The 17,485-nt window shown below is 36.1% G+C and overlaps 2 protein-coding genes across 2 annotated transcripts; one reads left to right on the top strand and one right to left on the bottom strand.

Moving 5' to 3' along the window:
- Nucleotides 1–8,603: 8,603 nt before the first annotated feature.
- Nucleotides 8,604–10,805, top strand: LOC113287553 (dnaJ protein homolog 1-like). The gene is made up of 3 exons (XM_026536338.1): nt 8,604–8,986; nt 9,190–9,647; nt 10,057–10,805. Exons 1-3 carry the CDS (start codon nt 8,822–8,824, stop codon nt 10,493–10,495), a joined length of 1,062 nt encoding a protein of 353 aa, XP_026392123.1. The 5' UTR covers nt 8,604–8,821; the 3' UTR covers nt 10,496–10,805.
- A 1,876-nt stretch (nt 10,806–12,681) lies between these two features.
- Nucleotides 12,682–16,152, bottom strand: LOC113287552 (triose phosphate/phosphate translocator, chloroplastic-like). Its single transcript, XM_026536337.1, has 12 exons — nt 15,766–16,152; nt 15,615–15,680; nt 15,468–15,533; nt 15,247–15,325; nt 14,760–14,880; nt 14,367–14,462; nt 14,108–14,220; nt 13,938–14,015; nt 13,716–13,832; nt 13,396–13,495; nt 13,191–13,291; nt 12,682–13,025 (listed from the first exon to the last, which is right to left on the bottom strand). The coding sequence occupies exons 1-12, from the start codon at nt 16,041–16,043 to the stop codon at nt 13,008–13,010; spliced, it is 1,233 nt and encodes a 410-aa protein (XP_026392122.1). The 5' UTR covers nt 16,044–16,152; the 3' UTR covers nt 12,682–13,007.
- Nucleotides 16,153–17,485: the final 1,333 nt, after the last annotated feature.

The raw sequence follows: 17,485 nt of genomic DNA, 5'->3' as shown, positions 1-17,485 counted from the left end.
CGTTGGTTGATTGTGCTTCCCTAAAAATAACAACCTTTGTCTCTCCTTTCTCACACTCCTTTTTCTTGTTCAATAAAACCATTAAGAAATGGACCAGATCTGAGCAGATTTCTTCACCATTTCTTGTCTTCTAATTAGTAGTTTTAGCTTGGTATTTTATTACTATGTTTTCAACTTATCTATACCATTATGGTGGTTTTATCTACTCTTTTGAGGTTTATCTTCGCTTTAATGATGATTTTTGGTTATTGGGTCTGGTTGTAAAATCGATAATGATGCTCTCCAATGACATCTTCATCTTAATCGGTGATTTCTTTGACGATGGAAGCTTCATTACTAGTTACAAGAGATTTGAGCAAATCACTCCTATTTTGGGAGCATATCTTTCTAAAAAAGGAAAAACAAACTAAATGGTTGAGATTTATCTCTGAGAAAAACTATTCTTCCTGCGAGTTAATCGTATCTTATTCATACTTGTACTTATCTAACTCCGGTAATCTTTCTCTTCTCTTGTCGGATTTCTCGGTACTGTAGTTTTACGGTATGTCCTTGTTACTTTATATTCTCTTATTTTCGATATTAAACTCATTGTAACCTCAAATTTCCATTAATTAAAAAGTTTTTCTTGTAAAAGGAGAAGAAGATAGAAAATAGAGAGAAAAAGTAGACATGATTCTCATTAAATATGTGTGTATATAATACAATGTTTAAGCCTCTATTTATATAGATATAAGACTTGATGTCCAAGATATGTAAACCCTAAACTTAGGCACGAAGGGCATCTTAGTAAATAAACTTAGTTTATAACACTCCCCCTGATGACCACTGTGGCTAATTCATTACAAATATACCAATAAAACTCAAATGAGAAAAACCCGAAATTGCATAAGCATGTAAAGACTCGAAACAGTGTTGGACACACAAATGTTTCCTCATTAAAACCTTGACAAGGAAAAACCGAGTGGGACAAAACCTTGACTAAGAAAAAAGAGTACAACGCGATAAAGTCCGGTGAATGCACCTTAATTTGATGATGCCCCCCCCCCCCCCCGATAAATACTTCGGTCAAATCTTGGGGTGCAAATATTTGAGTAGAGACTTTCCAATTTGAAGAACGAAATTCTTGAATGCAGAAGACTATTGCGCTTTCATGAAGATGTCAGATAGTTGATAAAGTCTTCTTTTGTGTTGCACAAGCAGTATTGTCTTAGATTAATACTTTGCGGAGTCTATATTCTTCTTCAACACATTGAGAACTTGTGTCATGGATTGGTAGCTTCCCGAGATGATTTGCAGAAGTTCTTTATGTAGTTTCTTTAACATAGAGCCAAGATGTAGATAAATTATCATAAGTGAACAAAACTGAATTTGTGGTCATACCTTATGTGTATCGGAATGACATCCAAATTAATAAGGTCTTGTTATGTTGATTTTGCCTAACAAAATGACCTAGTTAATGGTGGGAATCCACCAAATAACCGAAATTATACAACCCCCCTTAGATGACCACCATGTTGAGTTAAATTGTCGCACTAAAAACCTTTCCAATAAAACCCAATGGGGAAAAACAAATTGGACGAAGGAAAAAGAGCACAAATATCAACATTTTAAATGAAATAAAATAATTAAATATGTCAACAAGATGTTGCCTCGGTAAAACCTTGTCAGGAAAACCACGTGGGACAAAACCTGAAACGAAGGAAAAAGAGTAAAACTTTTGACGATTTATGGATGCTAACTCACCTATATGAGTATTACAGAAAACGAGCATCAAAATCATAATTCTAGTATACCTCAAAGACGAGTTTAAGCTAGCATATTTCTAACTGCATATTTAAGAAAGAAAAATAATAGAATTTATGCCGCCAAAGCGTGGATTTTAGTGTTTTTAAGGACTCCTCAAGAGACCTATAACGTTGAAATCATCAGCTAATTAATCTGTATTTGTGGTTGTGTACCAAATTTCTAAAAACACATAAAGGATTGTTAAACCTTATGTAAGAAAATAAGGTGGCTTCCTGAATAAAATATGAATCCTCAAAAGATTACAAATCAATATGTTCTTCGAGCACATTTCTTGTGTCAATGCAATATGAGTCCTTCAAAGACTACCACGCCAAGTGCGTTATTTAAAGAGAACAATTAATGAATCAATCCTAGGGTCTGAATGAAAATGAAACCCTTAAATTGTTTTTACAACGAATACATTTCTCGTATAGCGACGCAATATGACTACACCAACCTGTAATTAATAGGCTTGGCATTTTTAAGGTGTTTAAGTTTTGGATCCAAAATTGCGTCAATCGAGAAATTAATCCAACATAATTTAGATTATATTCCAACCAATCACATATGTCGATATTCCTCTGCAGAGGGGTTCAAAACCACCATCATTTATTTCAGTAGCTACTTTAAATGAATATGCGACAATCATTTTTACTTACCACGATCCCACATAATTCTCAAGTATATGCATATTTTGAAAAATTCGAAATTTAATGGTACCAGCGCCCACGGGCGTTATGATCTCATCATCGTGAAGGGATGAGATATTAATTTTTAGAATGTGAATGGTGTTTTGGTACACTCAATTGGAGCACTACCAGTATCCTCTCATGGAACGCTACTTATTTTAAGAGATGTGATTGGATTTTCCTATTAAAGAGGCAAACGTTTATATAAAAGCAAATGAGACATTTTACGCCTAGTTAATAGCAATTTTTTTTTGATTTAGTCATGATGGGAGGGAAACTGATATAACATTGAAGTTAATTAACACCAACTTTTGTATAGTCTCCCCCTGATTGTGGCGAAAATATTTTCATCTCATAAAACGAAAACAAGTTTCGTAAAGTATTATCCGATTTTCGAAGACATATACTTATAATAATTTGAAGACATATACTTTTGAATAGTCATTATACATTTACCATCCATCATGGATTTTGCTGGTAGTAGCCAAAAACATATAGAATACGCAAATAAATCTCCAAAAATTAAGTTTTTCGGAATAAAATTATGGACTTTCTTTATCAAAAGAAAATTAAATTAAGATTAATATAGTCACTACAAGGACTAATAATATTGGCTAACATGCCGTGTGCGCACCCATTGATCTTTAATGTCCGAGCGTAATCCAACTATAAGTGGAACAAATCTGAATATTGGAGATTATTACCGAGAAAAACAAAAATAAATAAAAATAAATTGAAATTGCTCAATATCTTTAAAGAATGCAGCAAATTCTTGTTCATCGGTATTTAACGATTGGCTTATACCACCGTAATAACGATATTTCATCATTTAGGGATCGATGTAGATGAAATAAATTCTGACTGAATTATATGTTTCTTTTTAAGAATATAAAGAAATCATTATCGTTATTTTTTTTTAATTTTTTTTTTTTGAAGAGATAAAGTCCACTCTTTCTAGATGATGAATGGTTTCATGTAAAGGAAAATGGAAACCAATGGTTTATTATTAGATAAAATCATACATATTTGATCGTAAAAAAATTGTTTGAAACGATCAATCTTCCCGAATAGGGAAAAATCAACCCATTATTGGAAAAATTTTAGAAAATTTTCCAATCTATGTTCTCTCATCTTATAAAAATGATGGAGAAAAACCAATACCGATTGGTCTATACGGCACACAAAAATTGCATCGACAAAAAGGGAAAAAAATGTCGCATTAGTCATCGCATATGGAAAATCCACTCTTTGGTTGACAAATGGTTTTTTGTAAAAAAAAAATAGAAACTATATGGAGTAATTCACATGATTCTTGTCTAACGGACAAGAATACCAAATTTAATTGGCCGTAGGTTTTTCAATCATGCATGTGATTATATACCGTAAAGATAATTAAATTACGACAATACCAATTTTGGTGATTATTTATTATTTTTCTCCATATAAAAATTATTAGAGAAAGATAATGCAACTTGCTTGGAAAAATCCGTCACCAATGCTCCATAATTATGGTCCAGTCTTAGGATTCAACTAAAAGAGACACAAAAACAGCCATAGAAAAAGAAAGCGTCATTGGCCATAATTAATATAATCGTTAGATGGAAATAAAACAAAATAAATCAAGTAATTAATCAAACAGTGAAAGATGCAAAGATGGAAAGAAGAAAGGAAACTCCATTGTATAACAGAGTCACGCTTTATATATAGATGGTGCCTTGTACCCGCATCAGTATTGATGTTAATCAAACATAAATCTACATGAAGACAAAGCAAGTGTTAGTGGAGATATATGTATTATAAAATCCATAAAATATTATGTACACATCTAGAGACATCCACCGTATATACTTCATATGGGGGTATGCAAAAGACTAAGCAGATCGAAAACCAAACGGTGGATTAACACGTATAAAATAGATTTAAGAGCAAAGGTTAAGGTATATCTCTCTCTGTGATGTTCCTCTGTGATGTGTTGCAGTTACGAATAAAGCTTAACCCATTTGATCGACTTAGGTTGTATATGCTTGACTTAAAGAGTAGCTGGATATAACGTGTGATTGGCTAGTAGAGCAACGTGCGTAATAACGCCTTGTAAAAGGAGAAGAAGATAGAAAATAGTAAGGCTGCATAGGAACCGGTCAAGAGGACCTGTACCGGTCTGGAACCAAAAATACCGGACCGGAACCGAACCGGTACCGGAGTAACCGGGACAGGGACCGGTACCGAGACAGGAGATTAAAAACCGAATTAGACCCGTACAAGCACCGGCTCTGGAGGAAATACCGGCCTGTACCGGCCCTGTTGTACCGATTAATTTGAGCCGTTAAGATCTTTACTATTTTTAATCCTATCCGTCCAATTTAGAGAACCTTAATATCCAATGTCTAACTCTGAGTAACTCTTTCACTTTTTCTTTCTTTCTTTCCTACGTCCTGCCTGTTTTTTTTTTTTTTTTTTCTCAACTGAAATCTGAAGAGTGAAGAAACCAAATCGAGATTTCAATCCAATCAAATCGAGTCTCATTAGCTTCTTCTTCTTAACCATCTCTGAAGAAATCAAATCGAAACCTAGAGGAACAGATTGAATGGTTGTTTCAAATGGGTTTCTGAAATTGAAGGTTAGGGTTTTGGAGGAAGTTGATGTTAATGGGAAATCGATGAAATTGAAGACACAACTCTTATTATAATTGCATGTTTGATTAAACAACAACAGGTAATTAATCTCCCTATCTGTTTTGATTTGGATTTGTTTTTCGTTCTCTTTTGATTTGGGTTTTGTTTAGCCATGTTTTCTTTTTTAATTTTTGTTTTTGTGATCTGATTTTGCTAATTTGGTTTGATTTTTACAGTCAATCTTCAGTTTCTTTGATGTTGTGAAGTTGATTTGATGATGAATCTGAAGTTTAGGGTTTCATAAGAGGGTCTGGAAGGATGAGAATATGAAGTTTAGGGTTGATTTGATGTTTTTGAGAGTTGGGTTCTTATTTAAATTTGATTGCAAGTGAGGAAAAGTTGGTGGTTAGTGGTTACTGAACATGAAAATGCATCGAGGTTGATAAATTTGATGCAGATGCACTTGAAAATGGATTTTAGTTATGTATATGTCTCTATTCAATTTCTGTCTAGTTCTCTATGCGAACAACTTTTTATATTGTCTCTCTGTTCAATTTCTTAGAAACCATTAATTGATTTTGTAACATGGATTTTGATCTTTGGGAGGTTTCCTGAAAATGTTTGGGTTTTGTGAATTTTCAATCTCTGAATCAAACTGTAGGTAAAAAATACGGTACCGGACTTGTACCTGACCGGTACCGGAGTACCGGTACAACTCCAGGTACAAGTACATGGAGGCCATCAAAGTGAGGTACCGGTCAACACCAAGTACAGGGACCGGTTCCATAAGAAAACCGGCATGTACCGGACCATGTGCAGCCTTAGAAAATAGGGAGAAAAAGTAGACATGATTCTCATTAGATATGGATGTATATGATACAATGTTTAAGCCTCTATTTATATAGATAGAAGATTTGGTGTCCAAGATATGTAAACCCTAAACTTAGACACAAAGGCATCTTAATAAATAAACTTAGTTTATAACAGTTTTTTGTTTTTCTCTAAATAAAAAAGAAAGAAAATTGGGCTTCCCTCCCTGATCTCTCCCTCTCCGGTCTCGACGACTACTGTTTAGCCTTTACCAGGCCCAAAATCTAGTTGGTCGCGTTGTCTAGAAAGTGACTCGAGTCGGAGGCTCAGAATTCAACTTTGAATTACGACCATGTGGTTAGATTATTTTATTTTAGGGGAGATTAGGGGGAGACCCAAAAAAAAAATATTCTCGTTCTCAGGCCCACAATTAATTTTGTATACTGTGACACCCATAATTATATGAAATTATTATATGAATCAATACATAACTGGTTATGCATACTATCTTTTCAGGCATAACTCGTTATGCATACTATCTTTTTCAGGGATATAATTGGCAGCGCAACTTGGACATAACATATCTAAAATTCCGCGCCTTAGAATTTTACAAATTTTATATCGTTGGAAATCTTTTTAAAAGACCTACACAACGAGTACAAACAAGAATATCAAATTTTTGTTTTTAACGAAAAAATCGGAGGTGATCCTCATTTTAGGGAATTTTTTTGGAAACTTGATACTTAACCATTATGCAGTCACCACATTCTGCAGACGCATAACGAATTATGCAACCATTTTTTCGACTGCATAACAAAATTATGCATCTATAACAAGTTATGTGACCAGTGTTTTGGTTGATTTTAGCCGTACATATAAAAAATTGATGCATAATGCAGTATGCATCCATATTTACGAATGCATATCAGCTTATGCATCTATTTTCTCGATGCATAATGCATTATGTAGCCATATTTTCGGACGCATAACAGGTTATGCAGGTTTTCTGGACTGCATAACAAGTTATGCAACAAATTTTGTAGATGCATAACAGGTTATGCATCCATTTTCACGAATGCATAACATGGTTATGCAGGTTTAATTGTAGATGCATAACAGGTTATGCAACCGTTTTCATAGCTGCATAACAGATTATTCAACCATTATGAAAAACACCAACACAATACATATTTGTAGCTTTCCAACCAACAACACCAACTTCTCAAACTCATAAGTAGTTTAGTACTTATCCACATGCCGTAGGTATATAATTGTCATCAATTAGGTAGTGACAAAGATAATTACATACAAATATCATTAATAATTGTAAGATTGTTTTAAGTCCACATGCCGTAAGTGTATAATTTCCATAACTTTACTCTGGACGAAATGCAGCTTTAAGCATTGCTACAACAGGTTTTCAAAAGGCACCAAATTTCTCGACTGCATTTGGAGTAAAATTAAACAATTGTATGTCCAACCCCATTATAAGCCTCATCTTCAAACTTGTTAACAACAACCACCACTTGGCATAGCTTAGTAGCTTTCTGACTCGAGCACTTTCCCAAGTCAACTTCCAGATATGCAAACTTTGCAACAACCAACCATCAACTTCCGAATTTCCCTTGTTTCCAACTCCACATACTACGGAAAATAGATCACGTAGTCGATTGTAACATAATAACACTAACAAAATAAAATCACTACAAACGAACTAAACTTGATAGATTACATAGTACGTTAACAGATCAAAAAGAGGCAGAGCAATGGTTCAAATATCTATTTCTTATATTCTAGTGCAAGAGCCAACATAAACAACAAGACCAAGTTGAAAATGTGGAACTCCATATACTACTTCCATGACTATGTGATGAAATCAAATGTCATTTGTCTTCTCTTAAACGAATTCACAAACAGTTGCAGTGCACAACTAAAACGAAAGAGAAAAAAAACTACGAATATTTACCAAAAGATCAAAGAGGCTTCTGGATATCCAGTCAGTCAGTCTCACTACCAATTACTAACAATCCCTTTTACTAGATATGGTTTCCTAATTTCTTAGTATATCAAATTTTTCCCCAACTAAAATACACTCTCTGTGTCGTATCCCTAATTCATTTCATAAAATCAACTAGTGATTATGGAGAACTAGATCGTGTTAACCATGTGAGACATGGGAGATCAGAAATCATTCAAAATCATTGTAGTAGCAAAACCATAAGATATAGAGAACAATAAAGAGTGAAATAATTATCCAAGTATTAGATTTCTTCTTCCTCCAAGAATAGAAATTGAAGAAGGGTATAGTTTGTTCTAAAAAAGTAATCCCATCGCTGCTTTGTTGATTTTAATCAACAGATTTTCACAAAGAAGAACTGAGACAAAAGCAGAGAGAAAGAAGATCGTATAAGAGAGTTTTGGTTTATGTAGTTATGGATTGGAAAAGAAGAAGAAGAAAGACCCAAACATAATTTCAGAAATTATGGGTTTGGAAGATATTTTTTCTTAGAAAATGAGTGCGGGCCTGAATTTTTCTAGACATGAATTTTACAGTGTCCAAAATCTGGACAATAGGTGTGGCCGTAGTTTTCACTTTATTTTATTTCCGTTACAAGAAGCAGTGCTACGAGAAGTAACTTTGAAAAATTTGACCAAATAAAGGAAAGAAAGGAGTAATTAAGATGGTGAAACATAAATACAAGGCTCTAGAATCTCCTACAACTTTCCCTTTTCCCATTCTTCCAGATAAATCCAGTAACTCCAATGTCTTTCTACAATCTAAATTTAAATTACTTCATCATATTTGTCGATACAAAATCTATCGACACCCCAAAATTGAAGATACCAGAGACAGAACAGCATTAAAAAGGGTTAGGAGAAAACCAATTGTTTTGAGCAGGATTTAGCAAAAGAAATAAGAGAAGGATGGGAGTAGATTATTACAAGATATTACAGGTTGATAAGAGTGCAAGCGATGATGATCTTAAAAAATCATATAGAAAACTTGCTATGAAGTGGCATCCTGATAAGAATCCCAATAATAAAAAGGAAGCTGAGGCCAAGTTTAAACAGATTTCTGAAGCTTATGAGGTGAGTAATTCTTATCTATTTTTCTTAATTTTTCATAGCTTTTTTCTTTGAATTTCGTCTGTAACAATACCATTTTAATTTGATGCCTTTAATCTTATGTGTGATTGTGCTTTTCTCTTGCGATTTTTATTACTGTCAGCCAAAAAATCACTTCTGAGTTTGTTTATAGATATGTTCATCGTTTTTTTATTTGAAATCTCTAGGTTCTCAGTGATCCACAGAAGAGAGCTGTATATGATCAGTATGGGGAAGAGGGATTAAAAGGTCAAGTACCTCCACCGGGTGCTGGAGCTCCTGGTGGTGGTGCTTCTTTCTTCTCTAGCGGAGATGGTCCTACAGTATTTAGATTCAATCCAAGAAATGCAGATGATATCTTTGCAGAGTTTTTCGGGCACTCTAGCCCGTTTGGAGGTATGGGAGGAGGTGGAAGTCCATTTGGAGGAATGGGAGGTGGAGCTGGTGGTGCCAGGGGAACTCAACGGTTTGCTAGCATGTTTGGGGATGATATGTTTGGTTCACAATTCGGGGAGGGATCAATGAATCAGGCTGTTCCTCGTAAGGCTCCTCCAATAGAGAATACACTACCTTGTAGCCTGGAGGATCTCTATAGAGGTACCTCCAAGAAGATGAAGATATCCAGGGAAATTGCTGATGCCAGTGGGTGAGTTTTGTTGCTCCCTGTCAACAAGTTTTGCAATTTTAGATAAATTATTTCTGCTTGGTTCTTCAATTTCGTAGCTAGTAGGTTTGTTTGTTAATTTGGTGCTAGAATGGATTACTAGTACTGCTCCCACAGATGTCTTATTGGTTACCTAACAAGTCCCTCCTTAGATGTTTTGTTGTGTTGCTAGTTTGGGTTGCTTTGCCTATCCATCTTGACCGAAAGCATGCAAATTCTATCCTTGCAAATTACATGGTTATAAGCTATAACAGATTGAATCTGAGTACATTTTCATGAGTTCGTCTGTTGGCCTAGTCGATACTGCTTTGTTATACTTGTTCTTCTGTTATTGCTGCCCGGTATGAAGGTCTACTGTTAGCTTACACCTCGTTTCTTTCTCTTGCTTCAGGAATACGCTGCCTGTGGAGGAGATTTTGACCATTGACATCAAACCTGGTTGGAAGAAGGGGACAAAGATCACATTCCCAGAAAAGGGCAATGAAAAGCCGAACATCATTCCAGCAGATTTGGTTTTCATCATCGACGAGAAACCACACAGTACATTTACTAGAGAAGGAAATGATCTGGTTGTCACACAAAGAATATCGTTGGTTGAAGCTCTGACAGGGTACACTGTACATCTCACAACTCTTGATGGAAGGACTTTGACGATCCCCATAACTAATGTCATTCAGCCTACTCATGAAGAGACTGTTCCAAGGGAAGGAATGCCATTGCCCAAAGACCCATCAAGGAAGGGTAACTTGAGAATAAAGTTCAACATCAAGTTTCCAACAAAACTGACAGCTGAGCAGAAAGCTGGGGTTAAGAGGTTGTTAGCCCCATAAAACAGGAAACAGACAACAGAACCACAATGGAACGATCATCTGAAGGAGAATCTGCACAGGTTGGATTCCCTGTGCTATGAATAAATATAAACTTTTGTGCATTAGTTGTTTAAATGGCAGTTGCAGTTGATGAACATACATAAGGATGTTTTATAATTGTACTTGAGAACCAATTTGTTTGATAGGATTATGAGTTAATAATTGTCCCATTTGCAGCGATCTCTTTTCTTGTGTTTGTGTGCACGCGTTAGGGAAGATTAAGCCACACTGCCACAGTTGTCAGTGTTGTGGGTATAAAGCTCTCCTTTCTGGATCCCTCAAACGCAACTATTGTTACATCTCAGCTTCTTAATTTAGCCGACTCAAATGCTAAAACCGAATTTTCCTGCGATAATTATAGAGCACGCTGAAGCATCATTTGGAAAAAATACAAGCTCTCTTGTTTTGCGTAACTGTGTTGCTTTCTTTATTGTTAGGAAAATATATAAGCTCTCTTCTTTTGCGCAACTGTGTTGCTTCCTTCTTCCTTCTGGTCAGTTATTGTTATTCAGTGTGGCGTAACACTCTCTGTATGGCATACCATAACTCTCACTGAAGGTGCTAGCCCACCAGTTAGAACAGTTCCAACGCTCCTATCACTTTTTCATTTTAGTGACAGACATGGGCAGAATGGAGGATTGTCAGCACCCACCTGAAGGGTTGAACAAAGTCTTGGATTAGAGAAGTAGGCAAACCCTACAATGAATTCCCTGCTGAAACAATCAAGAGGAACTTGATTGACTGCAGGTACACTTTGCAGTACTTTCTGGGATCGGACGGATTTTTCCGCCCTTAAGCATGTGTTTAGTTGCTTAATATCGTTCTGTGAAATCCCCTGGATACCCCTTGAACGCAATTCTCAGTCACGTGTCGGACCACCATCTACCCAGTGAAAATGACCCTTTTGTTCCCTTTGTTCGGGTTGGGTGGTTTTGGGCGTGAGCTAATCGCACCGTTTAGACCGTGAGTGCTGCAGACATTAGATGTCCCGCCGGCGTGGCCAGACCGCCTAAGCGCCCTTGTTGCCAAGGAGAACACTCTTCGCTCGAACCTTCTCGATGCCGATAGTTCGGCTTTCTGTCACGTTTTCAATCTCTGTACTAATCCACTTCCCCGGTGACACCCCTGCCAAGTACATCCCGCCCTATCGTAGCTGTCCAGTTCGGAGCAGCCGCCCAGGCTTGATCCATCGAGCTGCTGATCCGACCCGGCCACCAACGGTGATCGACCAGTCGTATTTCGATTTTTGGGGACTAGCTGATCCGCCAGCAAGGGATTGACCGCCCTAGCTTGCAAAATCTATCCCCATATGAACTGTAAAGAAATGAAAAGAAAAGAAAAGCAAAAAAAATATGTAACGATCTGTAGAGATTATTGCACTAATCCGCAATAATCTGCGGCGATCGTTTCCCATCTGTAACGATCGATAATGATTATTGCACTAATCCGCAATAATCAACGTGGATCGTTTTGCAATTTACGTGATGATATGAGATCATTGTACTAATCCGCAATGATCTATCCCAATCACGAACCACTCAGAACGATATACGTCTGGTTCACCATCTACCCACTGTGATGGGTTTTGTTGGTAAATCTGTTTTTTTTTTTTTGTATATTTGTATCAACCTGCCTACTACATATATTATATACAACGAAAACTTTTTTGTATTGATAATGTTCACTTTATCTGAATAGTAATGAAGGTTTGCCGCAAAAGATCAGTTGAAATCAAACTTTTGTCTGTCAACTGACGAGTTCATTATTATCTTAGAAATGCAGGTTGCTTTTAAGGAATGGTTGTTTCGACAACCATGATGGAAGCAAGGGTGGCTGCACTTTCTGCGATAAAATGGTAGCAGACTTGTTTTGTATTTCAAAAACTACTTTTTCTTCCATTCTCTACCATACTAGCTCACAGTAACAATATTCTAGCGGGATTTTTTTTTTTAGCCTCCCCTCCCTTTCTAAAAACCTGGCTCCGCCACTGCCCACTCAGAATAATATTTGATTCCTGGGCTCAATTCCAGAGCATTTCAGGTACCCAAGGCGCTGCAAGAAGTAAAATTCTGACTCCGCTTGGGGCGAGATATAAGACGTGCACTACTTTAAAAGTTAGAAGTACTAAAAATCTGATGCAGGGATGATGATAATTCACGAAGCAAATTCTTTGTTTTCCTTGAAATAAACGATCTGCAATCCACATTTTTAATACCATCAGATAAATGTGGTTTTCTAGCTTCCAACATCAAGTTTTAATGGAAATACCGAGTTTCTATTTTTCCTCACGATTGATGGTTGAATCAGCTATTATTGGAACTAGAAAGCAGAAAAATGTAGAGACGTAGATGGGAATAAAGAAAGGAAAAAATCTAGCGAGCGAATACAATAGGTGCCTGAATTGGTAATTAGATGAAACTGCCATTTACACTTGAACTGGTTTTTCCGCCCTTAAGCATTGGTCCTCTTCCTCTTAGGCAGCCTTTGCTTGCTGACACCAGAGAAAGATAATTGTGTTAGGAAGAATGAGAGAAAACTACTGTTTTAACGGACAAATTTTCCGTCTTAGGTTACTATAGATGATATCTTTTGGAACCGTCTTCCTCAGTGTTTGGAAATTGTTATAGGAGATGGGTGTCGTATAAATGAAACTCACCCGCTTCTCTTCTTCAATCTTGGCTTTGATGTATGAGTAAAGAGCTACACCAGCAATTGCAATACCTGTTCCAATACCTGTTTGGGTCGAAATCTTGTTGCCTATACGAGAAGAGTTACATTAGTTAAGTTGCAGTGAGTGAAAGATTCAATAAGCAACAGGAAGTGGATAGATGGCTTAAAGCAGGAAGGAAGTTACAACTCACCGAAGATTACAATTGAGAAACCAATTACAAAAACACGCTTCAAGACATTGCCAACTGCGTGTGTAAGAGGTGCCACTCTCTCGAGGGTGTTGGTTGCAAGCTGAAAAATCCAGGAGAAGACATTTAGTGCTGGTTATCATGAAAGCTTCATCATACCATTCAATTAGAAAGCAATACATCTTCCGAATGTACATGTTAATGTAATTTTTATGGAAAAAATGTTAGTTCATTTCAGAATAATAGTTGAAGTAGTACTTAAATTCATGGTTCTAAAAAGTGACAGTAATGCATAGCTTAATAGCTAATGAAAAGAAGATTACCTGATTGTAAAGATGGTAAAACATTCCAACCCAGAAGAGATCCGAAACAAACTTGACCATACCAACTTTAGCAATTGCATCACTGAAACCAGACTTCAACAGGGTTGGCCCCTCGATCTGTAAATAATAATTTGTGGGTACAATTTAATCAACTATAGCTCCATCACCATTTGGTTAAAATTAAATGTGTACATGTGGTAGTAGATTAAGAATTTTACTCACGAGAATAGCCGGTGGAAGACAGAAAAAAAGGGAAATGATTGAAATATAGGCATAGAGATTGGTACTGTCCATGTCAGTCTGCGGCAGAAAGCATAGAAGTTAAGAAAGGTGTTTTTTAAGTATGATTCAAGCTGTACAAGATAATCAGACAAGTACAAAGAGAATATTACCATGGCTTTCTTTGAGTAGATACTCCTGTAGGTAAAGGAGATGTTTGAGATCATAGCACTAATGAAACCCAACCAGTTGAATGATAGTTCAGTTAGTGATGCCATGGACACACCTGCATTTCATACAGATGGATAACAAGTCAACTTATGGGAGATACAATTTTGTTTGGTAATACAACTGTGCTATCTTTCCCAATGTGGATAATCTGCTTAGCTATATAGTACAACATTACAAACAAGAAAGAGAAAATTAGCTTACCAAGGACAACGGGAGCCAAGGATAGCCATAGGGTAACAGGTATCGGTTGTCCAAGTATGAATTGAGAAGCGGATGCATTGAAGAAGGGTTCGAGAGCTGAAACAAATCCATATCAGACATAAAATAGTCAGTGTGCGAGTAATAATAGTTACCATTATTTTCTCCATGACATATAAACATACATGTAACACACTCTGGCAACTGATCAATACATGTTTGACATGACATGAATTCGAAGCACAATGTGTTTGTCTGTAAGATAAAAGGAGTGGAATGTTTGTTTTTTTGGGCATAAATACACATGAATGGCATTAAATCATCAATTTTCGATCCCGGGTGAAACCCCTTCCGATTCATTTCAGCAACAAAATATAACCACATCGCTTAGTGTACCTTTGATTGTGTGGGTGAACGAGACTGCGACTGCAGCAAACGAGACGTTACTCATCACGTGACCAAGAGCATGGCAGGCAGCAACAGGAATGAGTAACTTAAGTTGGTTACCGTCCATAGGCTAGTATAAAAGAAGGAGAAGAATTAGAACAGTGAAATCCAGCTCTTCCATACCATCTCTTTGTTACTGCTCTATTTTAAATCAAATAGATCAAGGGCAAATTAGTCTTTTCAACAGATAAAAGGGTTGAAGCACCCTACTCATGGGATTTCTGCCAATAACCAAACGAGCCATGTTATTTTTTATCCACCAAAAGTAATGGCTATAAGATCATCTCATCCGATCTAATTTATACGATTCCATATAAAAATGAAAAATGAAAAATTATCACACCTTAGACGGTGCTGATTAGGACTGCAAAATTTGATAAGTACCTTGACGAACGTTAGTTAAGACAAATTAAACATGCACGTGTCAGCAACTTACAGCGCGTTTAGGAAGACCAACAGCCCAGCTGATTAAACAGTAAACGACACCCACTGCCAAATGGACAACCGATACGAAACTGCGCACCCCAAACAAAAAGAAAAGAACACAGTATCTTAATCCTCTATAAGCTTACACTAAATTACGCCATGAGCGTAGGATTATTAGGAATTATTATTGACAAACAGTCGAAAACCAAGAAGAAGAAGACCGATACTCACTAAGGGTAAGGGAAATAGTTGTAAATCTTCTTGTTGAGAATGTTGAATATCACATTCAAGAAATACCTGATGATCATACATCAAAGGTAATTCAGTAAGACAAAATATGCAGAGAGCGAAGTATTATTATGATACACCACTGCTTACCACATGAAGAAGAAGAAACCAGTAACTAGAGCTGGATATTTTTCGAGAAGCCCAACTTTAGCTTCCCTGATTATTACCAAAAAAGGTGTCAGATTTTTTATTCCAAAATCAGATACAGTTCCGATGAAAACCGGAGGAAAACGGACCTCACCCGGCTGAATCGCTGGTAGCACAAATTGGTATAACAAATTCTCTTTTAGATGATGGTGCTGATGAAATTGGATGAAATTTGTCGACAAGTAAATAAGTTGATCGAAGTTGTCTTCCCCAATTAAGATTTCCACCACCACTAACATCTCCAACAGATGATAATGGTGACTTAGTAGATATGATGGAACTAGTAATAGTTCGTCTAATGGGTTTCCTTAATTGAATTAAATCAGTACTGGAAAATGGGTTTGTTCCCGAAGATAAAATTCTCGACTCCATTTTTTTTTCTTCTTTCTCTCTTTGAATTTTGTTTTCTAAAGAAAGAGAAATAGAATAAAGAAAGAAACGTACTCAGTCGCTTATACACTGTATTTCAAGAAATGTTTACACATGAGTCATGACGCATGTTAGCATATATATAATGAAGGATGATCCGTGTTTGTTAGTTGGATGCTGAGTTGAAACGAATCACGGATGACGAGCTGTACAGTTGGATATTTTTTTGTGTTCAGGTGAGTTATGGACACCTTTTTTTTTTCTTTTTGTTGAGAAAAATGGTAGTGAACGCGACTCAAAGACCTCCCAAGAGGTCACTCATGCACTTTAATTCTGATAGGCTTACGTTAGTATTGATACGATCGATTGCTAATAATATTCTTAACATTTTTTTGGCGATGGATTATTGGAACTGATATCTCAACTGATACCAACATATTAGATAGTTGATCCCGAAATAATAAGAAAAGAAATTTGCAGTTCATCATGAAACTTAAATTTCATATCATTGTGTTTATTTTATTTTCTGAATATATTTGATATAGGTTTTGTAATTCACACAAATCTACTCTTTTGTATTTGAGCAGTGGCATAACTGTGGAGTATATATTTCAACCATGTCATAGCGCCCGCATGTTTCATTAGAGGGCGACAAGTGTGATAGCAATGTCCCTCTTATTGGTTAGGAGGTGTTTTATAGGAGGTGTAAATTGACTAGATTACCCTCTCCAATTTTTAACCTAATAGAATCAGAAAAATCAAAAAATCTTTTTGATTTTTTTCATCTTCTCTTCTCCTCCTCCATTAAAATTGAAATTTCATCGTCCTCGATTAATCAGCGATTTGAAAAATTGATAATCGTTGATTGAAAACTATATTTCGAAAAGACCAGGTTAGGGTTTAGTTTATTGTGTTTGATTTAAGTTAGTTTTATATCAAAAATTAGCGTTTTGGATCAAAATTGAAATTGAAATTTCTGTGTTGCATGTGAGTTACGGTTGGTAATAACTCCAATTGGAACCATAACTATAGATTTGGTTGATGTTACGGTTCATTTAACTCAAATACCAACCGTAAGTTCTTGATTTTGAGATAAAATGTTCAGTTACGAATTTTTTTTGCAACCGTAAATTACTTACGGTTGGTCTCGTTAGTTAAGTTACGAACCGTAAGTTGTCCTGGATGTTTCATATTTTTTTTACGGTTTGTAATTGCATCACTGTTATCAACCGTATTTGAGTTACGACTTGTAACTCAAATTATCTTACCAACCGTAGATTAGTTACGGTTGATCCCGATTCATTAGTTACCAACCGTAATTTGTTACGGTTGCTATATGTTGTCATTCTACCAACCATAACTGGTACTACGGTTGGGTTTTCCGCAAATTGAACCAGTTACGGTTGATATTCGATACTTTTGGAACCGTAACTGAGAGTTACGGT

Source organism: Papaver somniferum, chromosome 6 (assembly GCF_003573695.1).
Source record: "Papaver somniferum cultivar HN1 chromosome 6, ASM357369v1, whole genome shotgun sequence".
NCBI classification, from domain to species: Eukaryota; Viridiplantae; Streptophyta; class Magnoliopsida; order Ranunculales; family Papaveraceae; genus Papaver; species Papaver somniferum.
The sequence above is the reverse complement of the archived record's forward strand: the minus strand, read 5'-3'. Positions and strand labels throughout refer to the sequence as shown.